The sequence below is a fragment of the Mchenga conophoros genome, linkage group LG4 (genome assembly GCF_057382185.1).
Source record: "Mchenga conophoros isolate Kocher_MC1m ecotype Shallow Benthic linkage group LG4, M_conophoros_male_GT1.1, whole genome shotgun sequence".
In the NCBI taxonomy this organism is placed as follows: domain Eukaryota; kingdom Metazoa; phylum Chordata; class Actinopteri; order Cichliformes; family Cichlidae; genus Mchenga; species Mchenga conophoros.
In genome coordinates this window covers 34,560,158-34,577,795 of record NC_140529.1, presented here as the reverse complement: position 1 = coordinate 34,577,795, position 17,638 = coordinate 34,560,158, and the positions used below count along the sequence as shown (strand labels likewise).

The 17,638-nt window shown below is 43.9% G+C and overlaps 1 protein-coding gene, 1 long non-coding RNA gene and 3 other non-coding genes across 5 annotated transcripts in view; 4 read left to right on the top strand and 1 right to left on the bottom strand.

Annotated features, from left to right (window-relative positions):
• Window positions 1–322: 322 nt before the first annotated feature.
• Window positions 323–2,204, top strand: LOC146576624 (uncharacterized). The gene is made up of 4 exons (XR_014892265.1): window positions 323–413; window positions 1,015–1,055; window positions 1,834–1,875; window positions 2,081–2,204. It is a non-coding gene; the product is annotated as an uncharacterized LOC146576624 (long non-coding RNA).
• On the top strand, window positions 846–937 carry LOC146576627 (small nucleolar RNA SNORD88). The gene has a single exon (XR_014892370.1). It is a non-coding gene; the product is annotated as a small nucleolar RNA SNORD88 (small nucleolar RNA).
• Window positions 1,668–1,759, top strand: LOC146576626 (small nucleolar RNA SNORD88). Its single transcript, XR_014892369.1, has one exon. It is a non-coding gene; the product is annotated as a small nucleolar RNA SNORD88 (small nucleolar RNA).
• LOC146576625 (small nucleolar RNA SNORD88) lies at window positions 1,916–2,004 on the top strand. The gene has a single exon (XR_014892371.1). It is a non-coding gene; the product is annotated as a small nucleolar RNA SNORD88 (small nucleolar RNA).
• Window positions 2,205–3,489: 1,285 nt separating the features above from the next.
• Window positions 3,490–17,638, bottom strand: part of shank1 (SH3 and multiple ankyrin repeat domains 1) — a 103,441-nt gene continuing 89,292 nt past the window's right edge. The window contains exons 23-26 of the mRNA XM_085272031.1: window positions 16,425–16,548; window positions 12,296–15,824; window positions 9,952–10,842; window positions 3,490–6,746 (exon numbers count right to left, since the gene is read on the bottom strand). Of these exons, the coding sequence (XP_085128157.1) occupies window positions 6,659–6,746; window positions 9,952–10,842; window positions 12,296–15,824; window positions 16,425–16,548 (4,632 nt within the window). The 3' untranslated portion in view covers window positions 3,490–6,658. The remainder of the gene's footprint in view (window positions 6,747–9,951; window positions 10,843–12,295; window positions 15,825–16,424; window positions 16,549–17,638) is intronic.

Here is a 17,638-nt window from a genome sequence, read left to right as displayed (position 1 = left end):
AATCATTGTGACCACCAGGGGGCAGAAATCCATACAAGACAAAATTACAAACACAAAATCACGTTTTTCACTAACTCTACTCCTCACAGATTCACTCATTACAACTGCTTCCCTTTCATTCGCATACATATATTCTAGATTAGAATAAAGAAAAAAATAAACATTTTAATAAAGTATGCTTTCAGTTTTATCTATTGTTTCAAGGGCCTTTTTACCACATTGTAGGTTCAACATCTACAATCGAAACTGTTTCTGAAGTCATGGTGCTATTATACTCTGGTACAGTAGGTGGCGACATACGCCTTTAAATAGCTTCACAGTCTGCCACTGAAGCCAAAGAAGAAAAAGAAGACGAAGACTACCGCGGTAGCAGAAGCAGAAGCAGAAGCACGCTTTGTTTTCTGGTGGAAATGGTAAGATCATATTATGAATGTTGCTCAGGTTAAGGTTTGTTTTGTGTTGTTATCTGTGGCAGTTTCAGGTGAAGCGGTCCGACTGACTGCACATCTGTAGGTGGAAACAGTTGCGACCTTTTGCTCGGACATTACATTTTTAAGGTCTCTTCTAAGTATTGTGAGCAAAGGCACCTTTGAACATATCTGAAGTAACTTGAGCTGGTTGCGATGCTGTTGTTGGTTCACATGTTTACTAGCAGTGGAAGTAACCCGACCATCGTGGGCCTGTCTCCACGTGGTCAGCCTTTAGCATGGTAGCTCACAGTGTGTTGCCATGTGAGGAGTAATTGGAGTATGATCAGGCAGTAAGACTTGAATTAATTTTGGGTTGTAGTGATTAGTAATACTGCATGATCGCTTTTATTTCAAGCGGTATGAGGATGTGCTTCCCCCCTCCCCTGATGACTTGCACTGGGCTCTGAGTCTGGATGAAGACAGCTGTGCATCTTTGGCCCTGACAAGCCAGAGTTTCTGAGGAGAAAGCAAACCAAGTGTTACACGTGCTGAGCTTCTTTACACTTCACTGACTTTGTTTTTTCTTATTTGTTAATGTTTTCAGGACTTTGAGTGAAACCGCTCAGCTGCAGCGGAGCCTTAAAGGTAAGGATTATTTGGGGTTTTCAGCACTCATTCTTTAGTTAGGATGTGTAATCTTATGAGTCCTTGCAAAATTAAGAGACAGATGCAGTTTCAGTCTGTGTCCACTTGAGAACATTAAAGACTTCCTGAGGACTATGATGGTGGGGTGAGCATCCATCCATCTGTTTATTCATTTTCAAATACTTGTCTGGAGCATGTGGGCAGCAGTCTAAACAGAAAGGCCCATCTCTACCCAGCTCCTCCAGGTCTTTTGGGGCTGTTCACATGCCAGCTAAGAGATGAAATCTCTAGTGGGTCCTGGGTCTGCTCCAGGGCCAGCTCCTTGTTGGACATGTATGGAAATTCTAATGTTAATCTGTGCCAGAGTAAATAAAAGCACCCTTAGAAAAATAAGTATTTTATTACAATCCTTCGGAGGAAAGCCAAACCCTGTTAGGGTTCACAACAATCATTTGTATTCAGGAAAAAAAGATAAAACAGGATCTGTTTTATTGTGACTGATCAGTTATTAACCAATAGGAGTGCAGCGTTCCTCAGTTTTTCAGGCGGATCCTCCTTACGTTCTTGGTGGCTGCTCTGTTTTATATATGCTGTCTATGATTTGTAGCTGTCCTTCTCCCCTGATGACTTGCACTGGGCTCTGAGTCTGGATGGAGACAGTCGTGCATCTTTGGCCCTGACAAGCCAGAGTTTCTGAGGAGAAAATCAGAAACTCTGCTGTAAAAGTAATAGCTGTGACAAAAAAAAAATCCCTAACTCTTTATTTTTGTCCTTTCAGTTCTGAAAAGGTGGAAATCCTCCGAGGATGGACATTAATCAGGTTCGTGTCATGTAACACTGCTTTTTCATATCTAAAGTCTCATTTCTGGTGATGCTTTGCACTGGGCTCAGAAATCAGTGGTGACAGAAGTGCAGCTCTGCCCTTGACAAGGCGGAGTCTGAGGAGATGAGCAAGCAAAAAATTAAAATTGTAGGTCTTCACTGACTGAACTGTTTGCCTGACTGCTGTTTTGTTACTTTTTCAGGTACTGATACTCCAGAAGAGAACTTCCTCATAACAATTCTGTGATTATTTTCTTATTTGTTGTGATGTTTTAATTGTAATATCTCATATTTGCTCTGATTCATCAAATAAAATCATACATCTTATGTTTGTTTGGTCTCTCTTCTACAAATATCAGCTGAAGATGTGGTGACTTTGTGTTGGATAGCAAAAGTCTTGAACAAGGGGGTTTGAGTGAGTCATCACAGGTAACACACCTGTGATTACTCAGTTTGTGGTGTCATGCTCACGTGCTCATAACAGCAGGCATGTATCCAGGATTTAAAATGGAGTGGTGTCTTTGAGTGGATCCTGGTTTAACAATCGAGCAGTTAAAATACCCTGACATGTGCATACATTGAGAGACGTGGCTACACTGAAGCACCATGGGGATTCTATTTAAGCACATGACATAGATGGGTGGCTCTGCTAGGAGGCCTAGGGGTACCACTGTTCACCTCTGGTACTCTAAGGCTTTTTTTTTATTTTTTTCTTCTGTCATTCACCACAGCACTACATGTCTGATTTGACATACTTTATTTTATTTACATCAGGTAACTTTTCTGACGCAGCTGAGGAATTTATCTTCTCCCAGATCTGAACCAGCGATCTTTTGTTTGTTAGGCCAGCATGTAAACCACTGATTCACTGTATGTGTGGTATTGTAGTATTACTGTTATGTATTTTGATTGATCTAGTAAGGTCAGCGCTGCTTCCCAGGAAAAAAAAGATGATTATAAAACAGTCAGGAAAACGAGGACAAACAGGCCAAGAAAACTTTCACTTGTACCTTACGATTTTCTGTTACCTCATTAAGGGTATAATGTGATTAGTTTGTTTTTTTTGTTTTGTTTTTTTTTTTTTTTTGCTGCTGCTGCAAGAATTACTTTGTTACGGCTGTATTTGCAGATTAGAAGTGGATAACTTATTTTATTTCTGTTATTATAAGATAGTGACTTGTTCTTACACAGTATTGATTTAACAAATTAAAAAATCGGAGGCACCAATTTGATGATCTCAAGAAAATATCACATATTAATTTGGACTGATATCTATCTGGAGATAGAGTCACTTAAAAGAAATGATTCTAAGGCCCTTTAATATTACATTTTTGCTCTGTTATTCACCTGGGTGTAGACTTTTTGTCTACACCCAGCATATATTCTGCACTGTGGGATTATAAAGTAACACTTTCATCCCTAAGGTTGCTTAATGTGCTAAAATATTGCTATGCCATGTTTTTTCTTTAATGGCACAGTATCAGGCTGTTGCCAGATTAGCATGAAGTCTTCAACAATTTCTTCAGATGATGATAAATTTGTGACCTAAAAAGTGAGTTGGGTAGATGGAAAGATGATGAAAGAAATCATTCAAGAAATTACAAACCATTAATTAGAACTTTGTTTCTGTATCTTTATTATAATTCTAACAATTTATCTCTTAAAACATTTGAAATTCATATATGTTTTATATGAATGTGTGTATATGCATATCACATATACATATATATTCTGTAAGTTACTTTTCAGCAGTTCATATTCTCATTTTTTTAAAAGATCTCTTAAAGGAAAAGAAGTGCTTTCTATAGAGTCAGACCGATTCCCTCCGATATTCACTTCTCCAATGCGACTACGAAACGCAAAGAAAGGCTTAAAAAACAAAAAACAGCATCTCACCAGTCACTTAACAAGATCGTTGTATGAGCAAGATGTTTTTTTAAATCTTATCCAGAGTTCTTAATTGGCCCTATGTGCACTAGCAGACTTTGAGACATGTAGAGTCACACTCGACTTGTTCACCCCTTCAAAACCTCCGAAAGGGAAATGTGAAAAAGCTGGTAGTGGAAATGGGGCCGTTGCATATTATGCTGGTAATAAAACAATGAGCTATGAGCATACTAGCACATGTTAGCGACTGCAGAGGGTGCTCTGTACATACGGGAAGATGCAAACGATGGGTGAATACGGAGCAGAGCTCCTAATCCCATCAGATTATCAACAGTGGGAGGAGGGGGTGGTTGCAGAGAACAGGTCGAACTGTATAGAAAGCAGAAGAGTTAAATAAATACAATTTACCTTTTCATGTTAAACATTATTTGGAAGACAGAGATTCTTTAGAACTTTTGAGATATTTTTTTCTTTTTTACATCTTAAACCATAGTTAGACCATTATTTTCATCGTCCTTATTGCTATTTCCCTTGAATTCAAATATAGTCTTTCCTTAGCCATCTGCAAAGAGCAAATACAAAAACTGTCCCCCCTTAGTTACCTTTGCTAAATCGCATATATAGTCTGTATGGATGCATTCATGCATGTGCACTTTTAAGCAAGGTGACTATGAAAATTCTTAAATCTTTTGGCAAAAATAGACTGACGAAAGCAGAAAAAATGCACATTTGATATGTGTTCATGGACTCAAAAGCAGCAGGAGAGGTGAAGCGTTGTTCAAGGTAGAGAGGTCATGACAGAGCCCTTATATTTAATCTCAGCAATAGTAAGACAAGCAGGACTTGGGGATGGGATGAGATGTAAATGTGCCACAAAAGCTGATGTCGGGGGGATCACACCGGGTCACAGGAGAAGAGTTAAACTTGGGTCTCAAATCAATCGCCAGGGAGTGAGATATATATATATATATATATAGATTAGAATGTTATAGAGAATTTAAAAAATATTATTTTGTATTATTCTAAATCATTTTCACTCAGAGCAACAGCTGCTACATTTTTACAGCATATTAAGTGGTGAATAACTTTTAAAAGCGTGAGAAAAATATATTTTGAGGCCTTAAAGGTTAAAAGGTGATTTTGATTAAAGCTTCACAGTCTCACAACAAGAGAAACAATAAGGAGAAAGGGGGGAAAACATAATATTCTTAAATGTGCTTCACATTTAATTGCAGTGCTTCTTGTCACATAGAAGCTATGTTAAGGGTACATTATGCATCTTTCAGTTCAAAAATACCTACATATATATATTTATATATCTATATAACCACAACAATTATCTTCACTTCACAGTCAGAGAAATAAGCTGACTGCACGAAAGCGCCACCTTAGCCACCAAAGGCAGAAACCGGGACTCTCTGAAGATCCAATAACAGTAAGGACGATGATAGTAATGATAGATAGTAACAATAAATCTCTTCATATCAATATCAGTATTCCAGTATTCCCATTTAAAGTTTAAAAAGTGTAAGAACAATCATAGTATTAAAACTCGATATAAGCGTTTTTCTCTGGGATCCCCTCGGCCGGGTTTTTCCTCCTGGGTTTCGTCGACAGACGGAGAGAGGCCACTCCTGGAAGGAGCCGGGGGGATTAAGTGGGAAAGAACAAGAAAATGGCAGTTTTTACTCCTTCCCTCCCCTCTCCTTTCCAGTCTGCCTCGCACAGAAGGCCTGAATGAGAGTACAACACTTGCCTTGATGCTGAGAAAGTCTTTCTCCGTAAATAAAATCAGTCTCTTTGCGTCGTCGCAAATCCCAATGAAAGCACAGTCTGTCTCCGTTTTGTACATCTCGGATCCAAACGTAGCGTGTGTGTCTATATATAAGGTGTCCCATAAATTCTAACACAAACACAGGGAAGTGCTTGTGTTTGTGTTTACATGTTGGTGTATGCATGCAGGCATGGATAGAGTAACTCGGGTGCCTGTGTGTGCATATCTGTGTGTTCATTTACTTTTATGTTGTTGGTCTGGGCACTTATTTTTGCTACAAATTTGTGATACAGTGACCAGTCTGTATATACGTCATTATAAGACTTAAGATAATAAAGAGCTATAGAGAAACACACATACACGCGTGATCCCGATCACAGGATCTGCAGTGAGGACAGAGCCCTACCAGTGGTGAGGTAAAAACAAGACGCAACCAAACACGCAGCTTATCCACACGCAGCTTATCGACCGGCGACCTCGCCTCGTTTTAAAGAGACGCGGAGGCCGTCGCGATAACCTGCCCTACGTTCACCATTCACACAGATAAAGCCTCACTCTGGCACACATTCATCCTCATTCACCCTCAAGTACTCAGTCCTCTGGGATATTTATTATGAAGTCAGCATCCGCTCTTTAATCGTAAACTTTAAACCAGCCAGCTGAGGGGGTAAGAGCACTACTCAACAAGATGACTACGTGACACCTTTTCATTTCTTCAGGCTGCCTCTTTTCCAGTCTAACTGGCTTATTTTTGTTCCTCTCAAGTATTTGTAATCTCTGCTGCAGCCACAGACATTTTGGATGAGAGGGCGTTTGCGTTAATTGTGTTGATTGGTGTGACCGTGCGTGCGCGTGGGGAGTGTATTTGTGTAAATCAGCCTGCCACATGTGAGCAGCGCCAGCCGGTGTCTTTATGGATCACCAGCCCTTCCTCCATCCCTGTGTTTCCACCTCCCCTTGGGCCTCGACTTCCTCTTTCTGATGCTCTCTGTGTGAAATCTGGCCCCCCTTCATTTGTTGTGTGAATCCACCATGGATAGCAGCAGCAGTTGTGTCTTCCTCCCTCATTGGCTTCAACCCCTCCTTCTGTGCCTCTCTCTCCATCTCTGTATTTGCAGCCTCAGCTCCGACTCCCGTCGTCCCTCCTCCTGTCCGTCTGTCCATCCCGAGGTGAGAGAACAGAAATGGGAAAGGGGCTGCTGGACAGCCTGCGGACAAAAGAAAAAACGCAGGACACGCGTGATGTTTCCAGCTTTCTGTGTTTGTTCGTCCGTGGTGTGGTTGTGTGTAGTTCTACCCTCTGACCCACGTTTGTAAAATGGAGAGAATAAATTGGTAAATCTGCTGTGACTCATGCAAATGGACAAGCAGTGTGACTAAGAAAACCGGGAAAACATTGGCCATCGCACTTGATGCCTGAGCAGTTGGGTGTATCTAAGTTCACCCTGTTCTTCCTGTAACACTGTAGTTAATGTTGCTCCAGGATCGTCACTGCAGCTGACTGATCATGGTGCTCGGAAGTCACAGCTTTGTGACACAAGTTAGGAAAAGTTTGACTTTAAAGTTTTCTGGAAGTCAGGTGAGGTGATAAGACCAGCAAGATGGCAGACGAAGCAGAAGTCTGTACTAAAAGGCCGAGTTTGGGGCTTGGCAAGATAACTTCATATTTGACCTTGAGTTGTGTGTTACTGTTCCATAAACCCTAACTTATGATCTTATAACAGGGCAACTATTTGTACTCGTTGACCTTATATCAGATTTATTTATATAGTGCTTCTGTATTCTTGCCAACCATTCACAACACTTTATCTGCCTCATATTCACGCCGATTTAAAATCAGAAAAATCTTTATTTTTATATCTGTATAAGCTTATTGGTGCTGCCCTGCACAGCAGTTTCAGTTTCTGCATGACCCTTGGAAAAATTAGTTGCCACTCTTAGAACAAATAATTATTATATCTTTGTCAGATCTTCCTGTATCTAATGATAGAGTTATAATACTAACATTATCGTGAAAGGTCTGCCTTCTGTTCAGATTTCAAATTAATTAAAGTGCACACTCTCTCATACAGAACTTTTATTATCACACATACTCAGTTATGCTGTTTAAACTCTTCAGATATTTCTAACATTACAGTTTGCTCTGTAAAATATTCTGGTCAGCTGCCAGTAGAACCGTCCATACTCATGGCTGGTCATAATGCTGACAACATGCATTCTCATAGCCACATTGGGAAACCCTGGTTTGCTTTATGGAGTTGGTATCCACCTTTCGGTCACCTCCTAGCCTGATTGGTAAAGTTGGGAAAAGTGTATTCACACAAGGAAAAGATATCGTCGGCAAGTTAAATTCAGTTCCAAGCACAATCTTCAGGTTGTGTTTGTTAAATTTCACTGCACAGACTGTAGTTTTGTCCTATGCAAATCTAAAAGTAATTGTTAAGTTTTTATTTTTAGACATTCTGGAAAATTTGTTCATGCATTCATGTCTAGTGGGCCTGATTACTGCAATGCTCGTTTTGCTAGAGATAAGTAGGCTGCAGTCTATTCAGAATTCAGCTGTAATGTTATTAACTAAAACTCACTCCAGTTTTGGAAGGGCTAAACTGGCTTCCAGTATCCCATAGAAGTGATTTTGGAATGCTCTTATTGTATTTTAAGCCCTAAATGGTCTTGGACCATGGTACAACAGTCTGTTACTTTACGTCCCATCTCGCACTCTTAAATCTGTCACTGCCAAAACGTTAGACATATAATTTCCTCGGAGAGATAAATTTGGGATGTAGTGTTTTCTGTTGCCAGCTTATCCTGCCCAAAACGTTGGAACAACCTACCTCAAAATATTCAGGAAGCAATCTCTAAGAGTTTCTCGAAAGCATTGGTCTTTAATCTTGCAATTAACTTGTGGCCCTACTTGAAATTAATCACTGAATCCAATTCAAGCAAGAGGGTGCTGTTCTTCAGTGACAATAAATCTAAAGCTGTCAGGATCCTGAGGTAAGAGGGGTCATTCTAGGAACCCACCGGGTGTCCTCTGCTGACTTTGCAGGGCTTGCAGTGTAGCCAGCAGATATTTCTCCAAAGACTTCCTGTGCCACTAATTGATTAAAAATCCAAAGGATTATTTTTTTAAGGACTATGATAAGCAAAATGATGTTAAAGTGATGGTTAAAAGATTGCATTACAGCAGTCATTTGTTCTGAAAACTTTTGTACATGTATGCACCAAAGTCAGTTCACATATGATTGGTCAACAGAAGTCACACCACAAACAGGAAGTGGAAATCGCTCACCTACAGATGTCTAGACAGACAACCTGTCTAGACAGAGCTGACTAGTTTAAAGGGCTGACAACCTTTAAACTATAGTAACTGGCCCCATGTTACTTTTCCCCATGGTGTCCCCAATCACCACTATGTGTAGACTTGGAGATATATAACAAAATAAGAAAAATAACCCGAATAACAAGGAGTAATAACACAAAAATCTTTTATCTTTACCTAATTCCACTGATAATGAAAAAAGTAACATTGATGCAATGTCAGGTCAATTTATGTCTTGGCAAAAATCATTTTAAAAATACTGAAACTGCCATGTTATTTTTATCTTATGGAGCCCTGGAATTCCCAAAAGGTGAGCTTTTTATCTGCAAACAAGATCACTGAATTGTGGTGAATTAATTGTCTTGTGCATGCAGAAATTAATATGCTGCTCTAAAAGCTTAAGCTACCCTCAGCCACATTACAATGGGCAGAAATAAAATAGCGAAGTTTTATATTGACGAATATAATTTACAGTGAGTCTCTAACACTTTCAGATACACTATATTTGGTAGCTGTCCACATTTGAAGTTGTATGTATGTCAAGTTATCAAAGTAATAGCTTATGTATGCACAAATGAGAATAATTTAGTGCATATGAGTACGAAATTTTACGACATAGGACTTCAGTAGCATGTGGATTTTTTAAGGTAAGATAAGGAGAATGCTTATTATTGGGGCGATCGTGGCTCAAGAGTTGGCAGTTCATCTTGTAGCCCCAGCTTGGACAGTCTCAGTCGTTGTGTCCTTGGACAAGACACTTCACCCACCGCCTACTGGTGATGGCCAGAGGGGCCGATGGCGCGATATGGCAGCCTCGCTTCTGTCAGTCTGCCCCAGGGCAGCTGTGGCTACAACTGTAGCTTGCCTCCACCAGTGTGTGAATGTGAGAGTGAATGAATAATGGAATTGTAAAGCGCTTTGAGGTTCTCGAAAAGTGCTATATAAATGCAATCCATTATTATTATTATTATTATTAACATCGGGTGTAAGTGCTATAAGCACACATAGTACTGAATGGTATTAACCAGATAGAAATCGCATTTTAAAGGTGGCATTAAAGAGGCTTTACAGGTTGCACTTAGCAGCCATACCTGTCCATTACACTCCTCAGGGCTCGTTCTATATTCATGCGGTGACCCACTCGTGTCACACCCAAATCCAGATAGTCGTCCTTGGTCAGGGAGGGCAGGTGGGTGCCATCAATCTCATTATCCAGGAAACGCTCTCTGTGCTCCCCCAAGTTCAGGTATCCCAGCCAGTCTGCGACGTCATACTTGGTCCAGTAGGGCAGCGGCTTGGAGGCGAAGGGCTTTGTGGGAGAAGGGGGAGGTAAATGGGGGTAACTCAAGCAGGGAGGCGGAGGGAGAGGGTGTAGAGGTGGAGAAGAGGCCCCAGACAGGAAATGAGTTGGAGAAAGTGATCGAGAAACTACTAAGGTTGAGTTTGGAGGAGGCGGCGCGCCAGAGGGGGCAAACAGGGGAGGCGAAGGAGAGAAGTAGGGGTCTCCGAGAGGGTTCCCAGGTGATGGCGGAGTGACCGAACCGCGGAGATCATAGATGGCACTGTACAGAGGTGAGGTAGGGAGAAGTGGAAGGGATGATGGCCGTGGTGGGCCCATATTGGGTCTCTCTGAGGGTGAGATGAGGGGGCTGGGTGCTCGCCTTCGCTGGAGAATGTGTGATTCTGCTTTACGGGACTCACGACTGGGGATAAACTGGAATTCCAAGGCTTTGGTCCTGTAGACAGGTCTGTGTTTGGGAGAAGTAGGATAAGGGGAGTAAGATGTCGGTGACAGTGGGGAATGTGAACGTGGCGGCTGAGAAGTTGCTGGAGGCTGCGGAGATGGTGATCGTCCCCAGTTGGGGTACTGGGAGGCAGGGGTGGGAGACAGAGACAACGATGGCTGCGATAATGAGATCGGCGACGGCGACAGAGATCGAGCTGAGGGCGGGCTCAGAGCTGAGGCTGAGTCTTCTGAAAATCTGTGAGAAGAAAGAGAGAAATTATCACAGGGGAAAAACAGTGATGTAAAAAAAATTACAAACATACACACACTAAGGGAAACAGTGTCCAGCTATTTTAGACCGTGTGGAGTAAAGTGCAAAAAATTGATTTGAAGGTTAACATTTTTATATTTTTTCCTGTCACATTATCAAAGTTATCACAGCCATGAGTCCATGATAATGATAATATCACAATATTTACACAAAATTAATTCCTTAACCATAGTTTTACAGTATTTTACAGACAAAGGGCTTCAGCATGGTTTGGTATGTTGCATTCAAAATGAGAGTAAACAAAATAAGCAGAATGTATTTAAAACTTTTTAAAAGGCATTATAATATTCAAAATATTATTATATCTTGGTCAAATCATCACAACCTCCTAGCATTAACCAGGCTCCCAGTCACATCATTTAGATTAACCTCCCTCTTTATAAAGATTTCTTATAGAGATTTCTCTAGTTCTTCTTATAAAAGAACTGTGAGGCCACTAAATACCTGAGACTTCTCATTTCTGATTCTAACTTGTTTAGCACGTGGCTAAAATGCAACCTAATCCTATCCCCGGTGGACGTTAAGTGACAAAATAATAATTCCCTATATATTTGTAATGTTATATATGTAGTGTTCAGTGTGTAGACAAAACATCATCAAAGGAAATAGACCAACAAACTGCAGAGACTCAATCAGGTCAGCCACAACATGTGACACACCTTTGAGTCAAGCTGCGGGGCAAAGTAGTGTATTTTAACGGAGCTGCGAGTAGTAGAGGAGAAGCAGCAGCAAGAGTGGACAACAAACTGGTCATTACAAAGAAAATAAAGTCCTCAAAAGCTTCACTCGGCAGTGTAACGGCTTAACTGAACCTATGCGAGTGACTCAGTGGGTTTGTTTTGGAACGTGAATATCTCCCATGTGAGAAAAGGAGCTGCAGGAACAGAGAAGCGTAGTAATCTCCCTACTTTAGTCAGCAGTAGTTAAAGCAGTTACTGAAAAGCAGGAAAGCTGTAATTAACCAAAACACAACTCTCTAATAATGACTGTCCTGGCATTGGATTGTTTTGTAATATTATTATGTGCACATTTTTATATTTATATATATATATTTTCATTTTTAATTATCACTGTCAAGACAGTATGCTGCAATATCCTTGATTAGAGATAGAAAACAAAATAGTGTGGAAGTGCTCTATTACCTGTTTCTGCTTCTGAGAGAAAAACATGGAAAAAGCCAGAGAAATAAGAGAGGTTTACACAGTATAGACACACTTACGCAAGACATAAACAGACAGTGCACAGTTTGAGGTTTTTTCCACAGAAGCTTGCACATCACAAGTGATGTATTCAGACATTGACAGAATGACAGTAACGAAAAATGAAGTTCATGCTTTGACGAGAAAACATAATGCAGTCAAGTTACGGCAAGCCGTACCTGTGTCTGCTCAGCTGTGTCTGGCTGCTCCAGCTGTCCTTGGTTCTTTGCTGCAGCTTGCTGCTCAGTTCATTGATGATGCTGGGCTTCATACTGGATGCGGGAGGGTAAATTTTCTTCCCCTCTAAAAGCGCCCCACGCTGGCCGCTCCCATCGCCAGACATCTGACTCTCTCCCCAAAGAGGCTTCATCTCAGGAGTGCGTGGCCGCTCAAAATATGGTGAAGTGGGACGTCCCAGATTCTGCATGTCCCTTACTCCATATCCGTCCTGGCCGCTTTCGTCCTCTGCCACTCCCTCCTCGATCTCATCCTCTTCCTGTTCATCTCGCCGCCTGTGGGAGTGGAAGGACGCGGGAGCAGTGCTGGTTTGTCTTTGTAGCTCCCCGGCACGACCTCCCTCTCTGAACCTGCTTGTTTTAGGGTAGGTGGATGCTGCTGCCGTAGCGTTCTGCATCTCAAAAGTCTGTCCATCCAGGTAGCTCATGTAAGACTCCAGAAAATCTCCTGCCCTCTCTGCATCCCCTCCCCCTCCCATCCGTCCTCCAGGTCCTCCTCTCTCCCCTCTATCTAGTCTGTCTCCCCTTAGAGCCAGGATGCTGTCCAGGTGGTGGTCACTGCTGCTGCGACTGTCCAGCTCTTCGATCCCAGAGTCCACCACAGTCTCCTGGGACTCTCCTTTCTTGGCGGTCGGGGGAAGACGGTGGTGCTCTCCTGGCCTTCGGCTTCCTGTGATTGCGGCAGAAGATGCTGAATGCGTGGTGTGTGTTCGCTCCTGGTAGAGCTGCGTGGAGGTGCTTGTTGTGGTGGCAGCGGTGGTGGTTGTAGCAGCACAGCTAGCGGTCGTGGCATGAGAGGCAGTGCCCCTTTGTGGGACAGTGGTGGCAGCAGTGGACGAGGGCGCTGGGGGACCACGGTAGGCTGGAGGAGGAGCAACAGTGTGAGGGGGAGGTGTTGGTGAAGAGCGCCCATGAGTGTGAGTGCTGTTGTAAAGATGGTGGGACATAGAAAAGGGTCTGTGGTAAGAGCCAGGAGGAGGTGGGGGTGAGACTGATGGTGGAGGTGGAGGGCCCGAGGTGGGCTGCAGAGTAGAGGGTGAGGGTGGAGGCTGTGGGTTGGGTGATGTTTGTGATGGGGAGGGAGCAGACTGAGTCAGGTTTGCCACCTCACTGTCATAAGATGTGAGACTAGAGGCGGTGGAGTCCCCGGCCTGAGGTGAGTGAAGGGGTGTATGAGCAGGAAACCCACTTATAAATTGTTCTTTTTGGGGGGGCGGAGGGGGCGGTGGTGGAGGAGGTGGGGGTGGTGGTGGAGGGGGCGGGACCTGCTGTTGGCGGGAGGTCAGGTTGCTGGAGAGCATTGCGCGTTGTGAGTATCCCGATATTCCCCTGTCGAAGCTGTTGGCGAACTCTAAAGGGGGCGGGAGTGGGTCTGCGTAGACAAATTCATCATCTGCATCGACTGAGGGGGCAGGGGGAGGGAGAACCATCAGCCCACTTCCCGTGCTCCCTGTAGTGCTCCTTGTCTGCTGAGCACTGGTAGGAGGAGGAGAGGGAGGTGTGAGGGATAGTATAGTGGCATCACTTTGACTTTCCATCCTGAGAAAAGTGGGCCTCCGCGGCTGCTGTGACTGAGCGGCCTGGTGGGCGGCGCTTTCAGCCGCTGCTGCATTAGCAGCTGCCTGTTCCACCCTCCTCATGTAGCCCTCTCTCTCCTTGTCCCTCTCCCTTTCCCTGGACAGCTCCCTCTCCCTTTCCCTCTCCCTCGATCTCTCCCGCTCCCTCTCCTTGTAACTTGGCTGATACGGCTGAGACTGATAGTGGTGTGTGTGGACTGTTTTGTCCTCTGAAAAGCGAACTCTTAGCCCCTCACGGGCCCCTCCTCCTTCCCGCTCCCTCTCCCCACCGCCACCGTCCTCACCCCAAACTGTCCCAACTCCTCTGAGGATTCTGGGTGAGGGTGGCCGTCCGACAGTGGCTGTTGTGGCCGCCAGAGAAGAGGAGGTCACCAGGTACGAACTTGAAGACTGGGAGGCGGATGACACTGGTTGAGAGGTGACACTAGATGAAGGAAACACCACGCTCGACATTTGGCGGGTAAAGTGATGCTCCGCTCCCCTCCTTAACCTGCTGTCATCTCTCAGAGCACGCTCTCTGGCAGCTAGGGCAAGGCCTAGTGGCGATGTGGGGTCAAGAGCCTTTCCTGTTAGAGGGTGGATGAAGGTGGTGGTAGTAGCGGGTGCTGGCTGCCTGCCTGCTGCTGTGTATAAATCAGTAGGCACAGACTTGGGCTGATAGTCCAGAGCAGATGAAGAGTACTCAGGTAAGCCAAAAGCAGGAGGCATACTGCGAGTATGATGGATGAAAGTATCCCCAGAGAACATGCCCTCATCAATGGACTTGGACGGGCGCAGCCTCGTTGATGAACTTTCAGCCTGTGTGTTAAGCGGTTGCTGTGATACCTGAGTCCGTGTTACTCCTCCTATTCCATCGCTCACTCCTCCGAGGCTCACATCCTCCTCAGCAGACATGAACAAGGAGGCACTCTTTCTGCGGGCTTCGTGAAACCGCTCCCTGTCTCGCCGAGCTGCGCCCACAATGGCGGCCCCAAACTGGCTGGTAAAGTCCAGATTATCCTGGGCTCGAATAGAAGGCAAGGATGGAGGTGGGGGTGCTGGAATGGATGGTGGAGCAGGGGGCTGTGGAGCAGGGGTGGAGGGTGGAGGACCATGCGGTGTTTTGGATTCATCTGCCACCCCTGATGCTGGAACATCAGCCTCCACGCTGCTGCCCTGGCTGCTCCGCCCACTGCTGCTGGTTGAGGGGGCCTTAACGATGATGGTGGGAATAGGAATGGAGCTTTTCTCCATGGAGCCTTTGCCCCCCAGCGTGCCCTGGCCCATACGCAGGTCCTCCACTTTAGACTGCTTTACCAATGGACCCTTACCTCGCCGCGCCCCTCCTTTAGGACCACCTGCTCCAGCGCCAGCTGCACTGCGGTCTGCACGCTGGGGTTGACTCTGGGTAGTCTGTTGTTGCTGAGGCATTACAGTGGCAATGCTAGACGGGGGGACAGCAGTGCTGTATCCTCTCCTAAGACCAGCTGCCTTGGCCCCTGCACCAGCCCCTACGCCAGCTCCAACAGGCTCCCCAGTGTAGGCAACCTTCCGCGAAGCAGTCCTGCTTTGAGCAGTGTGGGCAGCTGCGTGTGCATACGGGGTTGTGTGGTCCACCGCTCCAGCACTGGGGCCTGTGCTGGCACCACCAGTCCTCTCCCTGCCTCCATGAGTGAAGTGTAATGCCTGGGAGTAGGGCTGGTAGTGTGCAGAGGTGGATGTGGACTGGGACACGGAGACAGAGGGCTGCTGCGATGTTTTTGTTCTCCAACCGAGTGGCGGAGCAGAGGAGAACGGTGGATCCGGTGGGGCTGTGGTGGGAGGAGGGGGGATGTCATCTGGGCCAGGCACCGACAAACTCCGGGCAAACTTCATGGCTGGAGGATGGAGGAACTGCTTCTCCTCCTCAGGCACCCCTACATAAAAGGAAAAAATAGGGATGAATTGGGGTTTAACTATGAGCATATAAGAAATAAGAAAAAAAGAAAGGGGGGGGGGGGTGTTAAATGTACAAAGGTAGAGAACAAGAGAAGCTGAGAGTAATATATGAGAGTGTCTGTCTAAATCTGCCTGCCCAAGCACCTGCCAGCAAGTCTGTCCTCAAATCTTATGTTTGTTAGTATATAATTCAGTTAGTGCTACATATTCCACAAGCACTAGCAATTAGTAAGCGAAGCACAGCAGCATTTTTGATGTGGATCACAAGAGAGCACATGAATATTTCTGAGGGAACCTTAGCAAAGCCTTACTAAGCAACACACCCATAAAATAACCCATCAGAGGGAAAGAAAAATGTAGGTTACCAGCACTACTTCAGCACTACCAGCACTGTTAGAAATAGTATAAGACAAACAAATATCTTTTTTTTCTACAGATAAAATGCACAGAGTTTAGAGCCACAGACAGGACATTTTTGGCTACAGACAAACAGGTCAGCACAGCACAGACCTCTACTGGCCCAGAGGACAGACGGACAGGTGGACAGAGGGGCAGACGGAAAAAACAGACAGCCTCACCGATGGATTTTTGCCGCAGCATACCGTGCGGTGGGCCATGACCTGAGGTGTATTGTCCACGGTCGTAGCCTAGGCCCAACCCCGATGACATCACCCCCATCCCGGACTGATCCCCGTAGTTTGGCTGAAATGATAAAAATCAAAAGCCTGAGAGTCATGAGACGCACATGTATATAACACTGCATGGGAACAACAATAGATGAGACTAAAACAAGTCTGCAAATAGTTTCTTGTTTTGTTCTTCTTCACCGGTACAGCACTTGTTCACTTAGCAATATTTGTATGATTTTAAAGGTACTTTGTGTAATCATCCTCAGCAGAATTTGTCTTAACTTTCGCCACCAGGTGGCAGCATTCTACTGCTCATTGTTGCAAATAAAATTTAAGATGTGCTGCTATTCTTTTCACAATTTCTCTTTAGCTACAGCCATTTTTTCAAGGTTCTTTTCCTTTTGCCAGGACTTGCCATATATTGTTATGTTAATTTTATTATAAATTGTAAAACTTGTTGTGAGCAGTTTCATGTAGGAACTATTTTCTTTGAACATTTATTGCCATCTGCTTTGTTTATAATAGTTGTGCACCAATGGTTGGTTAGTAGATTTTCATCGTAGGACCATGTTTAGATTATAGCAGTAACATTTATAGACAAAAGTAAATACTACTTCTGGCTACTTTCGGCTTAGTCATAGTATGACCAAGATTGTCAAAGAAGACTTCATTTTTTATTCAATATGATGCATAATGAGTGACTAAGACCATAAAGTCATCAGCAATTGGTTTATATGTGGTTTCTAGTCTATCCTAAAGACTTGTATATTATAGGAAGTCTTTTGTCAATTACAGCTATCGCCATCTTGTGGTCGTTAGATAGAATGCAGGTTTAGACACTTCTGTATTGTTTTAATTTTTCCAATGTGGAAGAATGTCTATACTTGTGACAAAGACCTTCTTTCCCCATAGGCCTATATGTCCATTCTAACAGGCATTGGCCACTCAATTATTTGTTTTGTTTGTTTGTTTTTTAGCTTAGTTAGTTTATTTATTTATTTTTTTCAGCCCTAAAGCTTCTTTTATAAGCATAGTTTAACTGGTAATGTATTGATAGCATTTTTTTACGAGATTAAGCATTGTTTTAAGTGACCTGATAATACTGAGAAAGGCCAACTGACCACACTTTACCGCGCTATTATCTAAAACTACTTCTATCATAT